This window comes from Pollicipes pollicipes, unplaced genomic scaffold (assembly GCF_011947565.3).
Source record: "Pollicipes pollicipes isolate AB1234 unplaced genomic scaffold, Ppol_2.1 Scaffold_7261;HRSCAF=8764_pilon_pilon_pilon, whole genome shotgun sequence".
NCBI lineage: Eukaryota > Metazoa > Arthropoda > Thecostraca > Pollicipedomorpha > Pollicipedidae > Pollicipes > Pollicipes pollicipes.
Window position 1 is genome coordinate 39,032,673 of NW_023597054.1, and position 21,327 is coordinate 39,053,999.

Here is a 21,327-nt window from a genome sequence, read left to right on the forward strand (position 1 = left end):
TCACCACGTGCGGCGTGTCAGCTGACACCGATGTGGGCCGCCGCAGGTGCGACGACTGTGCTCGGACCTACACCTGAGCTGTCTAGTGCCGCCCGTCACCAAGTCACCGAAGCGACCCGGCTACGGCTGGCTGTGCGGCGACTGTGGGCGGCCGCCGGCGCGCCCGCGCCTCCGCCCCGGCTCCGACCCTGGAGAGGGCGGGCCCGCCCCAGGAGCAGGCGCCGCCATCGCCGACGACGCCGGCAGAGGAGGAAGAGGGGGAGAGGGCGGCCGCGCCACCGCGACGGTCCGGCTGATTGAGGGCGCCCAGCCGGCGGATAAGGCTGGACCGGTAGAGACGGCCGAGCCAGCGCCAGCGGCGGCGGCCGATCCTGTGCCAGAGCCGGGGCCAGAGCCGGAGCCGGAGGCAGAGCCTGGGCGGGAGCCGGAGCCGGAGACAGTGTCGGTGCCGGAGCCGGAGTACAAGCCAGAGCCAGAGCCAGAGCGGGCGCCGAAGCCGGAGCCGGAGCCGGAGTCCTCCGGCAGAGTCGAAACTGGCGACGAGTGAGACAGCATGGGACTTGAGCGTGGCAGTGAGCTCGGGGAACCCTGATCGGCATTGGCGGCGGCGAGCAGGACAGAGCGGCCCGCGGAGGGGACGGAGCGGACCCGGCGACGGTGCGGATGTTCCGGCAGACGGACGGTGTAAGTGGCGCGGTTGTGCGTACCTCCGTCGTCCCTTGGCGCCGGCTGTTTGTGAACACACTGAGTCTGGTTGAATGTTTCGCGTCAATGACATCTCTTTTTTCGCACTTTGGCATGGTAATTGCCAAGCCAAGTACGAGTAAGAATTTGTCGTTTCCAAACATGCGCCTTATTTTGCCGATTAGTGTGAGTAGTGTTATTTTGCTCTCATTACCGAGTAGACGCGTTTTGTACAGTGTGGATGTCTTTTCTGTCATTTCTGTGAGGTGTCGCTGACTTTGACGTCAATACATGGAGAACTCCACCGGCATGTAAATGAGTCATCAGAACCTAACTCAGAGGGACACTGGCCATGACAGATGCTTTATCGCTAGGCCGCGTTCAAAATGCCGCTTTCTTGACCACGCCTAGACAACTGGTGTCGGATTCCGTAGCATACAATCCTTGTGGTTCAGCGTGATTCGTGGCGGATAGTGATATCTTGCGGCGAGACCTGCCAGCGCTGGCCTGGCTGGCTTCCTCTACTGATGGCACGCGATCGCTGGTGTTTGACCAGCTCTCGTATTGCTGCCCTGAAGCAAAGTGCTATGTCGGTGTCAGACACGGCCTTCTCGCGCTGAGACACGGCAGCGGGCCTGGCCGCCGTCGCTGGGAGCGGCGGCCGACCGGTCCGCAGCCGGTCAGTCTCAGACACGGCCTTCTCGCGCTGGGAGACGGCAGTGGGCCTGACCGCCGTCACTGGGGACGGCGGCCGACCGGTCCACAGCCGGCCGAGCTGTTTCGTCTGAACCCTGTCGGCGTCGACGGCCGACACCGGTGACGTCATAGAGGTGCAGGAGTGGAACCCTGGCGAGGAGCGACCCCTGCCCCCGTCCCGCCGACGGCTGCCAAGCGGGTAACGGTGCCGTCGCGCGGCCTGGTGTGCGGTGGCCGACTGGACCGGCTATCGCCGATCAGCACAACGGCACGTCAGCTGGTCACCACGTCGGGACTGGAGATTCATTACCGACTGTTGGTCCAATGGAAAACATTTTTCGACCGTTTACTGTTAAAAAATTTGCTCTCTGGGCGACAGCAAAACCGATTTCCGACGTACGTTTGTAAGACATTGTGGAATTTCCGCCGCGTTTCTGGAGTGCACCGAAATCACGACATTGTTCGAACACGCCTCAAGTCCATTTTGGTCAAAAAACACTAATCCAAGATATAACTGAGCGATCGCACACCACAGGGCACTATCACCGGCTCTGCGATCGGGCCGGCGCCGGTTCCGTCCGCGGCGGCACCTGCGTCTCCAGTCTAGGCCGTCGGTCCTATTTATACCTGGCGCCCGGGCGCCGCCGCCACCGACGCCGGCGCGCCAGTGGGTGTCGAGTGTCGGTCCGGCGCGCCGCCATGGACGGGCCCGTCTGCGCCGGCCCCGAGTCGCCCGGCGACAACGCCTTCTCGACCTTCTACGATGGCCTGTGTGCGGAGCTGCGGGCGCTCGGTGTCGAGGCGTACCGCGCCGAGTTCGACGCGCTCGACACGGACCGCGAGCGGGTGGAGGCGGTGCTGCGGCTGCAGGCGGCCGCGCGCCTGCGCCTGCCCGCCGCCGGCGCCACCGGCAAAAGCGAGGAACAGGCGCGCCGCTTCCTCGAGATGGCAATGAACTGCACCGACTCGCAGCGCAAGCTTGTGCTGTGCAACACGGCGCTGCAGCACTGTCCGCTGGAGCTGGCGCAGCCGGCCCGGCTCAAGGACGGCTGCGTGCGCGACCTCTACCTGGCCGTGGCCATCAACCGACTGTGGACGCTTTACGAGCTGGGCAAGCTGGCGAGCGGGCTGGCTGAAGCCGAGCGGCTGCTGGCCGAGCCGGCGCTGGTCGCTGCCGTTGAGACGCACGTGCAGCTCCTGGTGGAGCGGGCCCGCTTCCAGACGGCGCTGGCGCGGCGCGACGAGGCAGAGGCGAGCGTGCGTCAGGCGCTGCAGATCGTGCGCCAGCTGGACCGCCAGCAGCAGGCCATGTACGCCGTGGAGCTGGGCACCATCCGCAAGCGGCTGGCCGGCGGCGAGGAGGCCGCCGAGGACGTCTCGCAGCCGCCGGCGCCGGAAACGCCGCGTCTCTTCGGCGGCCCGCACCCGCGGCTGCGGCGGGTGTCGGCCGCCCTGGACCTGGCCGTCGACGATCGGCGCGGACGCATGCTGGTCGCCAACACAGACATTCCGCCAGGTGAGCGCGGCGTCGGCCGGCCGCGCCTCGGACACCACGGCCGAGCTTGGCCGCTTGCCCGAGGTGTCCCCCGTTCATGCCAAGCGCTGTCGAGCCATTAGCGAACCGGAAACACGACTGACGTCTGGCGGCGATCGCTGCAGTGCTGCTTTTGCACCAGGGCCTCGATTTGGCGCCGTGCCCCGCAGTCATGCCAGCAATGCGCTCTCCCTTCTCGGTCTCCGTTCTTATGGTTATGTGGCAAATGCCGTTGAAGTTCAGATATAGGCTAAACAAGTTAGCATGTATGGACATCGGTAGCGTGTTGAGCATCACAAAGTCGCCGTGTGGGGCTGTACTGCTGTCGAACCGCTGCTTTGCTGGTCGGGCCGGCGCCGTGACGTCACCTGTGGCCGCTGGCCGCAGGCTCGGCGCTGATCGCGGACGAGCCGTTCGCCTGGTCGCTGCACCCGCCTCGCTGGGTCACCCACTGCCAGAACTGCTGCCGGCCGGCCGACTGCCCGCTGCCCTGTCCCGACTGCGCATCGGTCAGTGCTGCTCCGGTGCCCGGCCTGCCCTCGTTGCCAGCAGCTCTGCCCCACTGGACCACGCGGAGGGTGCCCACTCTAGCCGGCTGTTCATTCCGTCGCAGAAAGATCCGCGTCCGACGAAACGCTACTACGTCTGCTACCTGTAAAGTTTAGTCATAAGCTTTACCAGATTACGAGTTGCAAGCGAGCTCCAGGCAAGATGTAAACAAAGAACAGTGCCTGCTATCTTTTGTAAACGGCGCCGTGTGTCCTCCAGCCCGCCGTCACAAAACAACCTCGTCATGCTGTGGCGCGTTTCAACATCACTGGATTTCAATCAGACCTGTGGTAACTATATTTCTGGATCGTTGTTAGCTAAAACTGCGTGTGTGCGCGCGTCTTCCGTTTCGGATCAACGATCAATTCATTGTGGCCTTAAGAGCCCACTAAGAGCCCACTAAGAGCTCTTTAGGTCACACCAGATCAGTCTGCCTTCTGACACGTGTCCACCCGCCCTGACCAGCCCGTGGTCTGAGAGCCTTCTGCGACGGCCGCCAGGTGCTATTCTGCAGCGAGTCCTGCCGCTCCGAGGCGCTGCACCTTTTCCACGGCACAGAGTGCGGCGTGCTCGATCTGCTGATCGACCCCAACTTGGGCCGCATGGCGCTGCTCGTGTTCCGCGTGCTGGCGCGCGCCGGTCCCGACACCCTGCGCCTCCACTTCGAGCCGCCGGCACCGCCGGCGCCCGACGCGCCGCACGACTCGCTCAGCTACGCCGCCGTGTACAGCCAGGTGACCAACACAGCCGACCGGCCCATGGGCGACGTGGTGAAGCGGTGTGCCGTGGCGCTCTACCTGACCGCCTGCCTGGAACGGACCGGCGCGGTGGCGGCCGCCGAGCGCGCGCCCACGGCCGCGCTGGCCCTGCGCCACCTGCAGAGCTGCTCTTGCAACGCGTACGAGGTGACCGAGCTGCGGCTGGCCGGCGGCGGCGTGCGGCTGGCCGAGTTCGAGGAGCTGGGCGGCGCCGTTTACGCGGCCGTCAGCCTGGCAAACCACAGCTGCTTCCCGAACGCGGTGCGCGCCAGCCATGGCCGCCGCCTGGCCGTCACCAGCACGCGGCCGCTGCGCGCCGGCGACGAGCTGCTCGACAACTACGGCTTCCACTTCCACGAGGAGGACGAAACTAGCCGGTACGCGGCGCTGCGTCGCCAGTACCAATTCGCCTGCGAGTGCGCCGCCTGCGAGCAGGGCTGGCCGCTGTACGCCGAGCTGGCCGACGGCGAGCCGCCGTCAGAGGCGCAGCGGCGCGCCGTCGAGCTGCTCGTACTCGGCCGGTACGCGGCGGCGGCCGAGGCGCTGGTGCCCGTGGTGGCGGCCGACGGCGCCGGCGAGCGTGACGCGCCGCCCGACAAGCAGACCGTGCAGCGCCAGAGTCTGCTGGCGCGCTGCATCCAGAGCGGCGGCAACGTGCGCAGCGAGTGAGGCTCCCGCGGGGCCGAGCGGCACGCCGCGCGGACTGCGGAGCGCAGCGGCCGGCTCGCTCCCCAGCAAGCGTAGTCTCGGAGCCTAGCGCCGGCGACGCCTGTAAACCGTTCTGTGAACGCGAAAGGCTTCAGCCAGGCGTGGGTGTCTGGTTACGTGTTACACAGCAGACAAATCACAATAAGTATATTTGAAAACGTTCGGTTAATAAAACTAACAACGCGCGCCATGGTCGATTCATGCGGATGATAGATGATGCAGGTACTCAACAATTGCTTCAATGGTAAATGATGCCGAGCCGGTCTCTGGACGAGCTAGACCGCGTCGCTGCTTGTGCAGCGACTCGCCGCCCCGGCCAGGTCATTGATGGCCACTGCCGTCTTTCGACGGCGGCGTGAGCGGCAGGCGGGCCAGACGAGCCAGCAGCTCCTCCCCGGAAGACGGCCGCCGCCCGGTCGGCGCTGGCTCGGGCCGGCCGGTCACCTCGCGCGGGAAGATGTAGTTGAGGTCGCGTCGGATGCGCTCGAGCGAGGCCAGCGGGTTGTCACCGGAGGGGAGCAGCGGCGACACGCCGCGACCCGTCGTGGCGCCACTGTCCGGCCGGCCCAGCGACGAGACGCTGCCGCCGCCCAGCCCGGCCGCTCGGACGGGCGCCCCGCCTCCGTACGACACCGGGCCACCACCGTCCTGCCGTCCGGGGTACAGCTGTGGCCCGCTCTGGGACCGTGAGGGGTACCACTGCGGTCCAACATCCTGCCGGTCCGGATACAGCTGAGGTCCGCTCCCCAATCGAACGGAGTGGCCGTGCGCGCCGTCGTCGGCCGGCGGGGCGGCCGCCAGCCGGGCGCCGGCCGAGGCGGGCCGGCGTGGGTTCAGCACGTGGGAGCGATAGGTGGGCGGCTCGGGCGGCTCCGGCGGGGGCGCTAGCCCGCCGCCGGCCGGCTGGCACCGCTCCACCACCAGCGTTAGCTCCTGGCGCAGCTGCGACACGGTCCGCTGGAAGCCCGACACGCCGTGCAGCAGCCGGCCCAGCTCCTCGCCGTTGACGTCCGTCTGCGCGGCGGCAGAGGCGCGCGCCGGCGCCGGCCGCCGCGCCGCGCCCTCGCGCGCCAACATCACCTTCTCTTTCATCTTGCCGACGGCCACGCGGTACTCGGCCTCGAGGCGGCGGAACTCGGCATCGTAGTGCTGCTCGCGCTCCTTGACGTAGCCGTGGTAGGCGCGCAGCTTCTCCTTGCTGGCGCGCAGCTTGTCGCGCAGGTCCGTGGCCTCAGCGTCGGCCTGCTGTTGGCGCGACTCGAGCTCTGTCAGCCGGGCGCGCAGCTCCTCGCCGCCGTCCAGCTCGGCCGCCAGCTGCCGCACCTGTGCCCAGCGGGGCACGGATCAGGCGGACACATCACACGCCGGGACGAGGGCTAGCCAAAGACGACACAGACTGACAGACACCCCGACCGATGGACGTCAACACCGCATGGCCCCTCGTAATGAAGGGCGTGATGGAGACCGTTAGGGTGCCAAAGGTGACAAATACAGACGACCCTGACAACAAAGTTCATTCACCCCACGACGTTAAACACCAGTCGGCCAGTGCGGCCAGTCGCCGGTCACTAGCCGCACATAGGGACTGGGTCGTCGTTGTGACATCAGCAAGGGTAGACTGTGCCGCATTACGAGTCTCGCCGTGTTATGTGTAGCTATTAGTCACAGCCGAGGAACAGACACCGCCTCTAACAAAGTACCCTTATGGCGTTATTTATGCTCTGGCCTCACTCAGCCCAACTTGGTTGCGTGATTCCATACTTCCTTTAAGCTCCATTTTCAGTGCCTTACCCGCATGGTAAATGCGGCATTTACATCAGACAGTTCCAAATATTGCAAAGCGATTCCGCTCTTCGATTGTTTTCTTTGCCTACTATAAGTGCCCTTGCCCCTTGAAAGGTGTCACGTTTGCCGCTAGTTTTTCATTGCATAATTTCCGTTGCATGACGTCGGAATCACTTTCAGTTGAAGGTAGCACATAAGCCGAACCGCCTGTTGCCGGGTTGGTTCTGAAGGTCACTCGACTAGGAAGACTCAATCAAGACTTGCTGGTGCTGCTGGTACGTTTAGACACTAGTGTGGAGTGGGTTTTGGCAAATATAAAATCTAGAGTAAGATTTCTCTTTGACTGACCCCCACGGACCGATACGGGCGACCTTGACACTCGTGTATCCCGCCAAGCAGTTGTAAACCAGCTACACCGGCCGCACCCGAGCATGGCTCTTGGACTTGAGCCAGTGAAGGTGCACCACGACACGGAATACTGAAGCACGTACGCAGTGACAGAGCCAGGATGGGGGGGGGGGGAGGGGGCGGCAACTGAGCAGGACGAACAATGACTGACGGGGATACAGCCACAACTATCAACCAGATTAGCCCTGAAGTCATAATTTGACAAACGCCGAATCGCTTGCTATGACATGACGCTAAATGGTCGCCGCTTGACGTTAGCGAATCATCCACGGAATAAGTCAGTTCCCATGCCCCACTACATACATGAGAGCACTAGGTTCCCATAGAGGCAGGACCGCCTCTATGCTGTGCAGCCGCCATCTCCCACAGCCAGCCGCACTCCGTCGACGGCCACCGTCTCCCACACCAGCCCCACTCCGTCAGCGGCCGCCGTCTCCCACACCAGCCCCACTCCGCCAGCAGCCGCCGTTTCCCACACCAGCCCCATTCGGCCAGCAGCCGTCCGTCTCCCACACCAGCCCCACTCGGCCAGCGGCCGCCGTCTCCCACACCAGCCCCACTCGGCCAGCGGCCGCCATCTCCCACACCAGCCCCACTCCGTCAGCAGGCCGCCGTCTCCCACACTAGCCTCACTCCTCCAGCGGCCCTCACCTGCTGTTCGTAGTTTTCCCTGTCGGCCTGCCGCTGCGCCAGGGCGTTGTCGTAGCTCTCAGCCAGGCGGGCGTTGTCGGCCGCGAGCCGGGCGTTCTCCTGCCGCAGCAGCTCGGTGTCGGCGGCGGCCTGCCGGCGCAGCTCCTCCTCGGCCTTGGTCAGCTCGGCCACCTGGCACCAGTATAGATCATGGGTCGGGAGTCGGGACAAGAGGTGCGAGACACCCGTCACAGACACTGGTCAGCTAGGCCACCTGGCACCAGTATAGATCATGGGTCGGGAGTTGGGACAAGAGGTGCGAGACACCCCTCACAGACACTGGTCAGATAGGCCACCTAGCACCAGTATAGATCATGGGTCGGGAGCCGGCACAAGAGGTGCGAGACACCCGTCCCAGGCACTGGTCACCTTGACCACCTGGCGAGAACGCAGGAGGGTCGATGAGGTCTCGTTGATCGTGGCGCTCATTTTCCGCCGTTGACCGAGGTTCAGCAATGGACACACGAGGAAAATGCCGTGTTATGTCAAATACGTGACCGTTGCTGCCGCGTTGGACAATGACGGAAAGAATCCACGATTCGCAAGGTAACAAAACAGCTTGGAAACACATAAGCCATTGAAAAGTATGAACTGGGAGCAAACCCCACACGATATAAGGCACCTGCCCCATCTCCGGGACACTCGTCTGAGCAGCCAGTTCTGTCCTGCACTCCTGGTGTTCCCTGGTACTCGTCCCTCACGCACGATATAAGGCACCTGCCCCATCTCCGGGACGCTCGTCTGAGCCGCCAGTTCTGTCCTGCACTCCTGGTGTTCCCTGGTACTCGTCCCTCACGCTGTCATCTTTCGGCCGGCGGTAACTGGCCCCGCATCCTATGCCCCACGCCGCCCAGCTCCGGGCTTCGTCTCCTATGCACCTCACACTGTTTCCAGGTGGTCGGGCAGCTATTCCTATATTTCCTGCGTGGGCCCGGTAACCGACCCATCCCTCTGCGCCTCCCGCCGTTCTCCGCGATCCCGGCCGTCGCTCCCGTGCCTCACGTTGTTCTCGATGAGGGCGCGGTAGCTGGCCAGGCCGCGCTGGTAGCCCTCCTCGCTCTCCTGCAGGCGCCTCTCGTGCTCTGCCTTCAAGCGCTCGGTCTCGGCGCGCAGCCGCTCACACTCGGCCGTCAGCTGGTCGGCCGTCAGCTGACTGCGGCGCGTAGTGACGACGGCGGCCGCCAGGCGGCGGTCCTCCTCCAGTGCCAGCCGCAGCCGGGTCTCATACGTCGTGACCAGCTCCTCCTGACACCGCCGCCCGCGGTTACCAAGGCCAGGCGTGTAGTACGGGTCACAGGTGCCAAACAACAGTGCACGCAGGGCAACCTAGTGCAATGTTAGCGATGAAGTCACGCGTCCTGAGTGTCTACACTAAGCTGCCAACCATAAATGCAGCCGTGTAATGTAAAAACACAATAATCAAACAACGATGAAACTGCAATTATCTGTCCGACCCCCGTGACAACGCAAACACCACACCCTAGAGCGATGACCTGAACATCACCGCCGCCGCACGGTGAGTGCGAGCCGTGTCATGTGCCCCCCCCCCCCCCCCCCCCACCTCACCTCCCTCCCCAGCAGTACTCGGCCGGCCCACCTTCTCGACACTGGTTTGCTGCGTCAGCTTCTGCAGCTGGGCGTGCGTCTGTTCCAGCTCCTGGCGCAGCCGCCGCACCAGCTCGCTGTCGGCGCCGCCCGAGGAGCGGCGCTTGAGCTCGCGCAGCTTCCGGTCCGCCTCGGCCCGCTCCTGCCGGATGGGACGGCTCGTGACGGGGTGGCTCGTGGCGGTACGGCTCGTGACAGGGCGGCTGGTGACGGGACGGCTCGTGACGGGGAACGACTGGTGACGGGACGGTTCGTGATGGGAAACGGTTGGTGACGGGACGGCTCGTAACAGGGAACAGCTCGTGACGGGACGGCTCGGCGCGCCCTCCGTCCAGTCCGCGGCTGACAAGGTCGCGGACATGCTCAGTTTGCCGTCAGGATTCAACCCAACGCCGGAAGAACATCGGTATTGATACGAGCTCCAAGGTTGGACGGTTCGACGGATCTCTTGAAATGACTAAATAGGGCTGAGTACCTTTTTCATCCTATCTTCGTGCTCGCATGCAGATTGCTTAATGTGCTCTTGCAAACTCTGTACGTCCGATTCCAGCTTTCTCTTGTCCAGGCATGCACGCTTCAGCTTCTGGACATCCATGCAAATACAGCGACACCGTAAGCAGTAGCAAAACAATGCGCCACAGGCGACCGACGACGGGGTCCACACTGATAATGCAGAGGTGGCCGACGGAACCAGCGTTGGGACGGAGGCGGCGCTAGCAAAAAACGGAATGGAACAAAACAGGACGCGGATCAGCACGAAGACAATACCAAATCACACACCGGAAACTCGCCTTAAATGCGGAGTAAAACAATGTTTGTACAACACAAATCAGCTGGGTCTCCTTATGCAAATAATCATGATGAATGACAGGCCGATTAGCGATGCCGTAGCCAGTACATTCATCAATTCGTAACACATGCTTTCCGCTAGCAGTGTGAAACCTGACACAAAATCAACGTGTCTTCCTCTCTCTCTCTCTCCTCAAGAACTGGAGCCTCATGGTCAAGTCCAGCTATCAGCTGGCACACACCAATGTGCGTGCCTGACGGCGGGCGCGCTCATGCACCGACCACCCCGCGCAAAGCCCGGAGACTCCGCTCCGGCCGACCGCCCACGGCCCAGGGCCTCCGCCGCCGCCGCCCGCCGCCGTTACCTTCTTCAGCTTGTCGAGGTGCTGGGCGGACGTCTCGTCGTCCGACTGGACGGCCTTGTGCTGCGTGTGGGGCGCAGTCGGCGGCGGCGGGGCGGGCTGCCGCGGGCTGGTCTGGGTGGCGCTGACCACGGCCGCCGGCGCACAGGTCTGTGTCGTGGCGCTGCCCACCTGGTGGAAAGGCACGACAGTGCCATAGTCCAATATCAACAGACAAGACACAATGTGACGACCAGTGTGGGTACGGCTGCCGTGCGACAACCCCAGCCACCCATTCGACGGACCCAGCCATCCCCTCGACAGACCACAGCCATGCCCTCGACAAATCACAGCCATGTCCTCGACTGCCCCAGCTATCCGCTCGACAGGACCAGCCATCCCCTCGACTACTCCAGCCATCCGCTCGACACACCCAGCAATCCCCTCAACAGATCCCACCCATCCCTTCAACAGACCCCAGCTATCCCCTGGACCGACCCAAGCCATCCCCTCTACAAACCCCAGTCATTTCCTCGACCGATCCCAGCCGTCCCCCTCAACGGATTTCAACCATCCCTTTCGGCTGACCCAGGGGTCCCAGCCGTCCCAGCCGCCTGTACAGACCCAGCCGCGTCCCCCAGACTGACCTCGACCTTCTGCCGGCGCCGCTCGGCCTCCACGGCTTCAGCGACGGCCGCCTGCTGGCTGACCCTCCAGTCGGCGTACCAGAGGTCGTAGTGGTGGTCCAGCGCCGTCTTCACCGCCCGCTCGCGCTCGCCCACCGCCGACTTCCGCTCTGAAGAGGTCAGTGTCACACACGATAATAAAGCCGCCGTCGACACGCCAAATCATGGCCGTGCTTTTGCATTGTTTTTGTGCGGCACAACTTTGCGCCGTCAAATACTGCTACCCATAAATGTCATATTTCGTTGACTACACTTCAGCAGTCCTAACTAGCGTCATCACGAATAAGATGAATAGGCACGAGAGCGGATCAACAAATCACAATTTAGAGCAAAACCGGCATGTCTTCGCCTCTTCGATGCTTTACAGCAATGCCAAATGGAAATGAGCTTACCCTCGTTCGTTTTCTCCTCCAACTGATCCTTTTCTTGACACACCTTGACATACAGCTCTTTAACATCGTGCAACTCCTCCTGGGTACGGGCAAGGTCCGCCCTGAGAAACAAACGTGCAAGACAACTGACGGCACGGGAACACAACCAAGACAGAAAGGAATAAAAGACAATCTCCAACAAAGGATTAGTGGATCCAACGAAAAATAAAAAGCCCGAATTCATGCTCGGAATAACTGTCATGTCAATGGCGACACAAGAATAACAACATAACACATGGCTCAAAAAGCATGGTGCAGCAGGACCCGGCAACAGCAAGCCAGCAGCGTTGGCGGAAGCCGCCGTGCCCGCGGACCAACCTGACGCTGCCCAGCTCAGCCTCGTACTCCTCGACCTTCTCGGAGCGCAGCTTGTTCATCATGTCGTCGTGCAGCTGGAGACAGGCCTGGCGGACCTCCTCCACAGCCTGGAGGCGCGCCCTGTCGGCCTGCTCCACCTGCTCGGCCAGGTGACGCCGCAGCTCCTCCGCCGTCTGCCCCGTACACACACAGCCGACCAGCCGACGGTCAGCCCGCCAAACAGGGCTTAGCACCCCACTCGACAGCTTTAACCCTCAATTCCCCTTAGATTAATATCAAAATCCTAACATTTACATATACAACTTACAGGCACTATGCCAATACTGCAGGACACAGCAATACCATCACACAATCATTACCACATCATTACATAGCACATCATCATTACGCACATCACGTCACATAAATCCCACGTTTTCGACCACACCCCGTCTCTCGACAGGCAAGTTTGGTGGCTCGAAAATGATCTCTCCCCCTCCACCCTCACATCCCTTCACCCTTTGACACAACACATATCCCTGTTGGTGCTCTGCTTTGTTTTTTTCGTCCTTGTGTCATGGTTTGATTTGAACGTTACTGTGCGAGGTCTCGCTATTCTGCTCTAAATTCGCACATTGGTCGTGTGTGTGTGCAGTTAACCATTCACATTCTAAGTAGCGCTTTAAAGTGCACTTAAGACCTGATGATGATGATGATTGGGGTTTTAGAGCTGGTCGACTTCCAGGGTCATAATAACTTGGTTTCACACCATGATCAAACGCCTTGCACGTTACGATGTATGCATGGCGGTCATTGACAATGCCAAATAAGGCACATTCCATGACATTCCATGACATTACTTGGCCTGATATTCCATTTCTGAAATATGTGTGCCCATATCTGCCTTACTGATGAGTCATATAAGACGTAAGGTATTGTATCCGTTGCATTACAGTAAGGGCAAGCTGGCCTTGCTTTCCCAATTACATAAGCTGTTAAATGCATTTGCGAGGAACATTGCACATATAGATAAGGCAGCACTCTTAGCCTTATTCCTCTTAGTTATTCATACCAATAAAAGCATGCAAGCCAAAATATAAATACGTCTATCTTTCCTTCCCCCTGGTTATTCTACACGGAATAAGGCAAACTTTCCTGACGCACAAACATCGCCTGGTACGATAATGATGATGCGGGATTACGCATACTGGAGATTCGTCGTCTCATGCAACAATACGGAACTTCAAACATTTCCCATCAATTTTCCGCATCATACCTTTCTTACTCTCATCTCGACAGGGCCTTTGGACCGATTCCACCGAGTTCAGCCAGGTAAAAACCAGTTGCATAGTTTCGTGATTTTCCATTTTCACGCTCAGCAGTTATTGTACACGATTATGTACAAGTCTTGTGATGCAATCACCGTTGTACCAATACCCAGCAGCAAGAAATGGCGTAAGCGACAGCCGCCGTAGGAAGAAAGCGACATAATTACACGAGGGTCACCTGCTCTCTGCAGCATATACATCAGCATCGTTTAGATCCCGATCATGATCACGTCAGTCAAGCCCGAAGGCGTGCCGTATTCTTGGTTGATGTTCGTCTCACCTTGTGCAGCTTCTCGCCCTCGTGGCGGATCTTCTTCAGCTGCTCCTCGGCCAGTTTGCGCTGCTTCTGCTCGGCGGCCAGCTGCCGCTCCAGCTCTGCCACCTTCTCAGCCGGCTGTCCCGGCTGGCCGGCAGGCGCCAGCTGCTGCACCTGTCCAGCGCATGCGTACCAGTGGCGGTCAGGTCGTCGCAGGGTCCCCACTCAGCGCTGACCGAGCACGGACTGACGTCCACGGCGGTGGAGGCAAATGGGCCGTGTGGAAGCGTGATGATCTCAGGCGCCCGTCAGCCGGCTCCAGCCATGCATGTAACACAATGGAACAGCAGCAGCGTTACATACGGGCCGGAAACAACTGCCATCTGACAAACAAGCCCTAAACCTGAAAAACGACCTGACGTCCCAATGCCAGCGCACAAGTTACGAGCAGCACTCTTGTCCCGGTCCTGCCACTCTCCCCCTCTGACCTGATCCTTGAGGACGGCCAGCTGCGCATCACGTTCTTCCAGCTGCCGGCGCGCCAGCTCCAGCTGCTGCTGGGCGTCCGCCAGCTGCGGCCGCAAACGAGTAACCTCCTCGCGGCGGGCGCGTGTGTTCTCCAGAGAGCGGACCAACTCGCGGCGCAGCGAGAACGGCGCCGACTCCCCGCCAGAGGACGTCCTGAGGCCGACACACCGTCAGGGGCGGCGTCAGGCCGACACACCGTCAGGAGCGGCGTCAGGCCGACACAACCGAGGGGCGGCGTCAGGCCGACACACCGTCAGGGCGGCGTCAGGCCGACACACCGTCAGGGGCGGCATCAGACGGACACAGCGTCAGGCGGCGTCAGGCCGACACACGTCAGGGGCGGCGTCAGGCCGACACACCGTCAGGGGCGGCGTCAGGCCGACACACCGTCAGGAGCGGCGTCAGGCCGACACACCGTCAGGGGCGGTGCTAGGCCGACACACCGTCAGGGCATCAACATTTGCACCAGTCATCGAGGCACACAGGCAGCCTGGCAGCCTCCATTACACGTCCCTGTAAGGGGGATCTTTCCATCAGACTGCTAGGCAAACTTCGAGAGATCATTACGAGGTAGCAGTCAGGGAATGGAGCGATGATGATGATGATGATGATGATGAGGATGATGATTGGGGTTCAGGGCGCCAATCAGTATCAGATATATCAGATAATCAGAGGTAGCAGTCAGGGAATGCAGCGAACCAATGTCACAGCCCATCGTCAGAAAACAGGGATGGGAACCACTATCAGACAATATTCAAACATCACTCGGTGACCCCGCCAGCCACGCAGCCGTCACTGCCTCCGTACCGCCGTGGATGGAGCGCCTCTCCGCGTCACCCCCCAGCTGCACGCGATGTGCTCCAGGCGACGATTGTGACGGCCTCGGCCCACCTCACCTGGCCGCCTGCGGGGTGGACTGGGCCGTCGCCGCCACGCCCAGCTGGAAGGCGTCGGCGGCCGGCTCCTCCGTACCGCCCAGTCGCAGCACCGACTCGCAGGCGTCCAGGTCACGCTGAAGGTTCGCCAGCTGTTCCTGAGGGGCCAACCGAGCGGCGAGTCAGCTGATGGAGGACAGCACAGGGTCCGACAGCCATCTCCCAGTTGATCTAAGACGGCACGGAAGCATCACATTTCACCTCGCAAACGTGAACATCCGTTAAAGACACGAAAAGTCAGAAACATGTCCATCTTCGACGGATCAATGCCCAAGAATCGTGAATGACATTAATATACACACTAAAGCAGCAAAAATAAGTTAGGGAACACCATTAACCCCCACCTTAGCCGTGGCCAGCTGCTGCTCGGTCTGCAGCCGGCGGGTCTCCTCGGCAGCCAGCTGTTGGCGCAGCTGCGCAGCGTCACCCTGCATCAGCTGGCGGCAGCGGCTCTGCGCCGCCTCCAGGCCGGACGTCAGCTGGTTGATGATGTCACCCTTGTCGGCGGCCAGCCGGTGCCGGTCCTGCTCCGAATCGGTCAGCTGCGACTGCAGGCTGGCCGCCAGCTCCGTCTGGGGGCGGGCGCGGCGACAGCTCCCGTCAGGAGACCGCCGAGCTGACAGCCGACCGGGGACGTGTCCAATAGTGAAGGCCACAGGCCACTCGTCGACGGGCGCACGGGGTGTCATGACGACATGACGACATCGACATGACGTTCTGCCTGTATGACATTCTGCTCTTCAATACATAAAATAGACATACATGCACTTCAACAAATACACTGGATTGGCCCCAAGCTGACTTCACTCAGCTACACTAGCCAGCGCTCATGTTACACAACAGGTCAGCACACATGCCACACAACAGGCTAGCACTCATGCCACAAACCAGGCCAGCACTCATGCCGCATAACAGATCAGCACTCAGGCCACATAGCAGCCCAGCATTCGTGCCATACAACAGGTCAGCACTCATGCAACACAACATGCCAGCATTCATGAAACACAACAGGACAGCACTCATGCTATGTGTTGTGCCCGCGTTCGTTCTCGTTTTTACTAGTTCAAAAAGTCAACGTCCGTGTTCAAAAATCTCTTGTTGTTATTCCAAACAACAGCCAATCTCCAATCTCAGCAACTCTCACCACACCCGTATCCTCCGGCCGCCACCCGCTAACCCCCAGCGGGGCGCGCACTCCCGCGCCCGCCGGAACTGCTCAGCTGATCACACAACTCCCCTGCCCGCCAGAACTGCTCAGCTAGGCCCCGACCGTTACATATGCAACAGGCCAGCGCTCATGCTGCGCAATAGGTCAGCACTCACGCCACACAACAGGCAGCATTCATCCAACAATACAGGTCAGCAATAGTGCCAAACAGCAGGCCAGTGCTCATGCCACACAAGAGGTCGATGCTCATGCCACACAAGAGGTAGGCACTCATGCCACACAACAGGTCGGCATTCACGCCAAAGATCAGGTCAAGCCTGGCGAGCAAAGCGGCTGGCAGCGCCCGGCTGGCTGCGGCTGGCCGTTCTCACCTGGCGGGTGAGCTGGGCAGTGAGCTGGTCCAGCTGCAGCTGCCGCTCAGCCAGCTCCTGCTCGTGTCGCCGCTGCAGGCCGTCCACCAGCTGCTGGTGGCGCTGCGTGTTACGCGCCAGCGCCTCGGAGCGTTGCAGCTCGGCCAGCTGAGTCTGCAGGCTGGCGACGGTCACCTCGGACGCCTGCAGGCGGCCTGTTTGCTGCCGACAGCGGGGCGACCGGAGTCAGGCCGCGCACGCACGCGCACACGCGACGCAGCCGGCCTGCCACAGCCAGCACTGGTGCTAGCCGCACTTCTCACCATTTCATGAAAATGGCACGGCTCCAACTAGAATCGGAGACCATCAAAAGACACAGAAAGCGCTGCGAGATATCACGGACGAACGGCAGACGTCATTCGAACGCGTAGAACGTAAGTAAACATAAAGTAGAAGCACAGTTAGCCTTATAATGGAAGCCACATCCAACCACGCACCAAATTATGACATTCGGCCAGACACGCACCTCCTTTTTCGCTTCCTCCGATGCCTGTAGTTGAATTCTGAGGGAATCTGTTTCTCCTTTCAGCTGACTAACCAGTGCCTCTTTTTCCACTGTAAAGTCGAGAGGCGTTACTAGTGGCAAAATCAGTTACACGCTTACAAAACAAAACCCTCGTAATAGAAGCTATTAAGTTATTTGAGATAATGCAAGATTATTAGAGAAGCTGGATACCACCATGCCAGTGTGTGGCTCACGCTTATAGAACAAAACCCTCGTAATAAAAGCTATTAAGTTATTTGAGATAATGCAATATTATTAGAGAAGCTGGATACCACTATTTCTCCACGTGTGTGGCGAAGTGTATAATTGTAATAGCCTCATAATGGAACAAATACACACATACGAAAGGCTACAGTTGTTCAACTGTCGTACATCATACGGTATCTCTGCCCCTGTCTGTGCGTACCGAGCAAGCTGCGGGCTTGCTGCAGGCTGACTTCCAGGCCCTGGCGGTCAGCGGCCGCCAGCGCCGCCTGGTGGCGCGCGGTGCGCAGCTCGGCGGCCGTGTCGCTGCGTACCCGCTCCGCCTCGGCCCGCAGCCGGCCGATCTCGTGACCCCGCGCCTCGTACAGCGTCTCCAGCTGGTCCCGAGACGAGCGCGCTGGCGACGGCCGGCCGACATCAGCACCGCCGGCGCACAACTCGACCACGACGGCACGGCACGCGGGCCCCCACAAAATATCCGTCGCGGGCGTTCACTCAAGCGAGACGCGGCTCTTCGTTGCAGGTTCCAGTTTGCGGAAAACAACAGCAGCGCAACGCAGCCATTCACAAGCAAAGCGACCGAATAACATCATCCTGCAAATACGAGGTGTATCGTAAGCAGCGACGCAGCCCCCACATCCCCTGCCCCGCCTCCGCGGCACTCACCCAGTATGTAGTCCTTCTGCTTGTTGGCCACGTACTTGCCGGGGTCCAGCCGCTCTGGCCGGTCCCCGCCCCAGTCGGCCTCGTGGGCCTTCAGACCCATCTCGATCATGTTGCCGCTGCTGGCGTCTTCGTCGGCGGCGTCGCCCGACGTCGCCAGCTCGTTACGTGGACTGGTGTAACAGTGCCGGTAGTGGGCGGCCGAGGTGTCCGTGCCTGCCAGCCGACCGGCTGGTATCAACGGTGAGAGACGGAGGCGGACGAAACCGGGACCGGTGACGCAAACGTCAGACACGCTCCGCAAGTCTATGCGGTCTTGGTCGGACGCGCTCCGCAACTCTAGACGGTCTTGGTCAGACACGCCGGAGAGGTTCAGACAGCGGGCGTTCGACACGCTTAAGGCAGGCGGCCGCTGCAAGTCTGAGATTCAAACTCAGGAACTACGGCCAGTCCCCGCACAACGCGCTGCAGCAACACTGACAGTTCGGATCACAAGAGCCGCGACAGACAGACCCGGCCCGAGTCCACCGCGATCGAAAAACCCACCGGAGCCGGACAAGAGTCGAGGCGGCCGCTGCAGCACGGCCCCGCTGCAGGCCATATAGCAGTTCCCCGCATGGCTTCATGCAGCTGCATGATGGCGATGTGCAATTTATTGACATCAAGTATTCACGAAGTAAAAGGGCTCAGAGCGTTGCCTAAGAAAACAGCGATCACTCGTGTACTCGCTAAGTGAAGGTCATTAGCCTCACCACCCCTAGTGACAGTGGAAGTCTCGTGTAGCGCACCAGATCCCCATCTTTGCAGAATGAGCTCCAAATCCACCAGTCATTTCCGTCCCCCACCCCCTCCCCATCACAATGGTCATCCTTCACCGGGGATAGGACCGGAAAAAAACACCCACGATGCAAGTGGTCGCCCTGTCAGCGATGCGCGTTTGGCTTGCTCGCGACCGACAGCGCTAGCGATCGCCGCAACGTCCGCCAGCCGCCAGCGCAGCGGCGGCCCTGACTCGTCGCGCCCGGGCCGGTCACCTCGAGCGGCGCCGCGCCTCCTCCGCCGCCCGCTCACCAGACGTGTCCAGGTACTGGCGCGGAGTGTTGACCATCTCGGTCAGGCTCTTGTTGGTCTCCTCGGGCCGGAGCGTCACGTACGCGTCAGAAGCGCCGACCGGCTCCGGCTCGTACTCGTCTGAGTCCCGGCGGTAGCCACCGTCCGGGTGGCACGGGTAGTCGTCCGGGTGGCGCGGGTAGTCGCCGTCCGGGTGGCACGGATAGTCGCCGTCCGGGTGGCGCTGATAATCTCCATCCGGGTGGCGCTGGTAATCTCCATCCGGGTGGCGAGGGTAGTCTCCGTCCGGGTGCGTGACGTACCCGCCGTCCGGATCACTCATACGCGGCAGGTTGTACTGGCCGCCCAGCTCGTCAAACAGCGACCTGAACCGATAGAGAGACAAGACATATCAGCTGTTTGGGTAAAATGCCTTTTGGGATCTTTTCATGCATTGCCATACCCGCATACATATGATGCTCATACAATTGTACATCGTTCGGCGGCGGAAAAAAGGCAGATGACGCCTTCAGCTATGTTCTGTGCTTAATGCAGATTATATATATATATATATATATATATATATATATATATATATATATATATATATATATATATATATATATATATATATATATATATATATATATGTATATATATGCATATATATGTATATATATATATATATATATGTATGTATATGTTATATATGTATATATATATACACATGTGTGTATATATCTGAGCTGATTTGTGATTTAATCAGGTTTGTTATACAAACCTACCTTTCTCTATCAGCCACAAAAGGTGTAGAGGTGGGATATTTTTCTGGGTGAAAACTTGGGTCACCAGTGTGGTTCAGTGTACCATCTTCATCTTCATCATCATCTTCAATGAGATCATCAAATGCATCCTTCAATACATTCTGGAGCTGAAAACAAAATCGACAAGAACATCACTCAGCATTCCATGGCTAATCAGACAACTTGTTTGATGAGCATAACAATAGCTGGCAGCCTAGTGCTCAGGTTTGATGCAAGTTGAGCCTGAGATGACGAAGTTCAGCAGCATGCATATCTACCCTCATCTGGATAATGAGGCAAACACATTTTCCTATATTGCAACTTGTCCCACTTTGCAGCCTTAGCATACCTCTTGATTTCGTCGTTCCTCCTCTTCCGCTGTCTCAGCTTCGTCCTCTTCCCCGGCATCCCGAGTTCCCGGCTCCACTGAGATGTCGTCAAAATGCAGACTCGCCCCATTGCATAAACTGGATCCAGGTACATCCATGATCTGCTGGGTGCCTCAAATATAGGACCTGTAATCAAGATTGCACGCTTGCAGGTGGCCATACAATGGTCCTCAATCTGATATTAATCCCCCCACCATAGTCACTTTTTTGTATCATTTTCGCTATTAACTGGTGGCAAAAATGATACAATCAAGTGGAACAATAAAGGGAATCAACTGATTTCATATTCCCTGTCTAATCTGCTCATGATGAGCGAAACAGCGCATACCAAGTGACCATTACTTTAACTATGAGGTTATTTCTAACTTCATTGGCCCGGGACTGCTCGGCACGTATGCCTTCTAGAAGTCAATACCTCTGCCACCACTGATTGTTAGTTGATGCAGCCTTTGTAATAAGCCTCGTTCCTCAACAGCTGTGCCGCATAAACTATGCATAGTACACATCTATATATATACTATTTCCTGACAGTGCGTCTGTTTGCCTGTCTCATTTTGCGTCGCGTCGCGCCCGGACCGGCGGCAATTGGATAGTGAAATCTGGACAGGACGCGCGGGCGCATGGGGCCGTTTCCACAGGTAGCTCGCGAACCGCCGCAATCCGGGCGCGGCACGTGCCAGGTTTGTCTTAGCCCCATCGGTGCTGCGCGGGCGGCGACCCGCAAATGCGACCCACGACAAAGCCGACGACCAGGCTTTCGAAACCGTTCATACATCTCGGATACCAGGGGTCGGAGCAACTAGAGATTGACACGTCACGGCAGTGAATTAGAATTGCGTGGGGAACCATGTTGTGCCAGATGCGCACGAGCCATGTACACAGCAGCGGCCAAAATGAATTTGCCTGATTTTTATCTCTTCACACTTAATGCACATCTCGGCAGCCAGAGCCAGTGGAGGCACCAATACAACTGCAAAGCACTGATTAACATCCTGTCTGCCATCACTGTGGCCACGACGTGCTTGTGCAATGCACAGTTGCAGCAGTTAGCATCGGGCAAGCCGGAAATGTCTGCATTTAGAAAAACGGCACAGAAGCGCATCAATTCATTTTCTTTATAGGCATTG

General features: G+C 59.5%; 3 protein-coding genes and 1 long non-coding RNA gene across 4 annotated transcripts; 1 reads left to right on the forward strand and 3 right to left on the reverse strand.

Moving 5' to 3' along the window:
* Positions 1 to 2,079: 2,079 nt before the first annotated feature.
* On the forward strand, positions 2,080 to 4,890 carry LOC119111401 (SET and MYND domain-containing protein 4). The gene is made up of 4 exons (XM_037235215.1): positions 2,080 to 2,896; positions 3,302 to 3,423; positions 3,964 to 4,680; positions 4,825 to 4,890. Exons 1-4 carry the CDS (start codon positions 2,080 to 2,082, stop codon positions 4,888 to 4,890), a joined length of 1,722 nt encoding a protein of 573 aa, XP_037091110.1.
* An 84-nt stretch (positions 4,891 to 4,974) lies between these two features.
* On the reverse strand, positions 4,975 to 14,053 carry LOC119111402 (trichohyalin-like). Its single transcript, XM_037235216.1, has 13 exons — positions 14,034 to 14,053; positions 13,570 to 13,719; positions 11,983 to 12,155; positions 11,626 to 11,726; positions 11,195 to 11,343; positions 10,572 to 10,739; positions 9,410 to 9,559; positions 8,815 to 9,057; positions 7,774 to 7,944; positions 5,986 to 6,252; positions 5,855 to 5,943; positions 5,363 to 5,482; positions 4,975 to 5,002 (listed from the first exon to the last, which is right to left on the reverse strand). Exons 3-13 carry the CDS (start codon positions 12,042 to 12,044, stop codon positions 4,975 to 4,977), a joined length of 1,548 nt encoding a protein of 515 aa, XP_037091111.1. The 5' UTR covers positions 12,045 to 12,155; positions 13,570 to 13,719; positions 14,034 to 14,053.
* A 67-nt stretch (positions 14,054 to 14,120) lies between these two features.
* LOC119111840 (uncharacterized) lies at positions 14,121 to 15,392 on the reverse strand. The gene is made up of 3 exons (XR_005095627.1): positions 15,353 to 15,392; positions 14,970 to 15,106; positions 14,121 to 14,226 (listed from the first exon to the last, which is right to left on the reverse strand). It is a non-coding gene; the product is annotated as an uncharacterized LOC119111840 (long non-coding RNA).
* Positions 15,393 to 16,303: 911 nt separating this feature from the next.
* LOC119111403 (uncharacterized) lies at positions 16,304 to 20,326 on the reverse strand (the record flags this gene model as incomplete). The annotated part of the gene is given in 6 exon segments (XM_037235217.1): positions 16,304 to 16,308; positions 17,606 to 17,692; positions 17,962 to 18,174; positions 19,030 to 19,394; positions 19,794 to 19,939; positions 20,161 to 20,326. Coding segments are annotated over 6 exon segments (954 nt in total).
* Between the last annotated feature and the right edge of the window lie 1,001 nt (positions 20,327 to 21,327).

Excerpts from the sequence above, each read along its gene's own strand:
- LOC119111401 (XM_037235215.1), top strand. The coding sequence starts at position 2,080 with ATGGACGGGCCCGTCTGCGCCGGCCCCGAGTCGCCCGGCGACAACGCC. Across the intron at positions 2,897-3,301 it reads CAACACAGACATTCCGCCAG|GCTCGGCGCTGATCGCGGAC; the intron begins GTGAGCGCGGCG and ends CGCTGGCCGCAG. Across the intron at positions 4,681-4,824 it reads GGCCGCTGTACGCCGAGCTG|ACCGTGCAGCGCCAGAGTCT; the intron begins GCCGACGGCGAG and ends CCCGACAAGCAG.
- LOC119111402 (XM_037235216.1), bottom strand. The coding sequence starts at position 12,044 with ATGATGAACAAGCTGCGCTCCGAGAAGGTCGAGGAGTACGAGGCTGAG. Across the intron at positions 10,740-11,194 it reads GGCGCCGGCAGAAGGTCGAG|GTGGGCAGCGCCACGACACA; the intron begins GTCAGTCTGGGG and ends CCTTTCCACCAG. Across the intron at positions 5,944-5,985 it reads TGTTGGCGCGCGAGGGCGCG|ACGGACGTCAACGGCGAGGA; the intron begins GCGCGGCGGCCG and ends GCCGCCGCGCAG.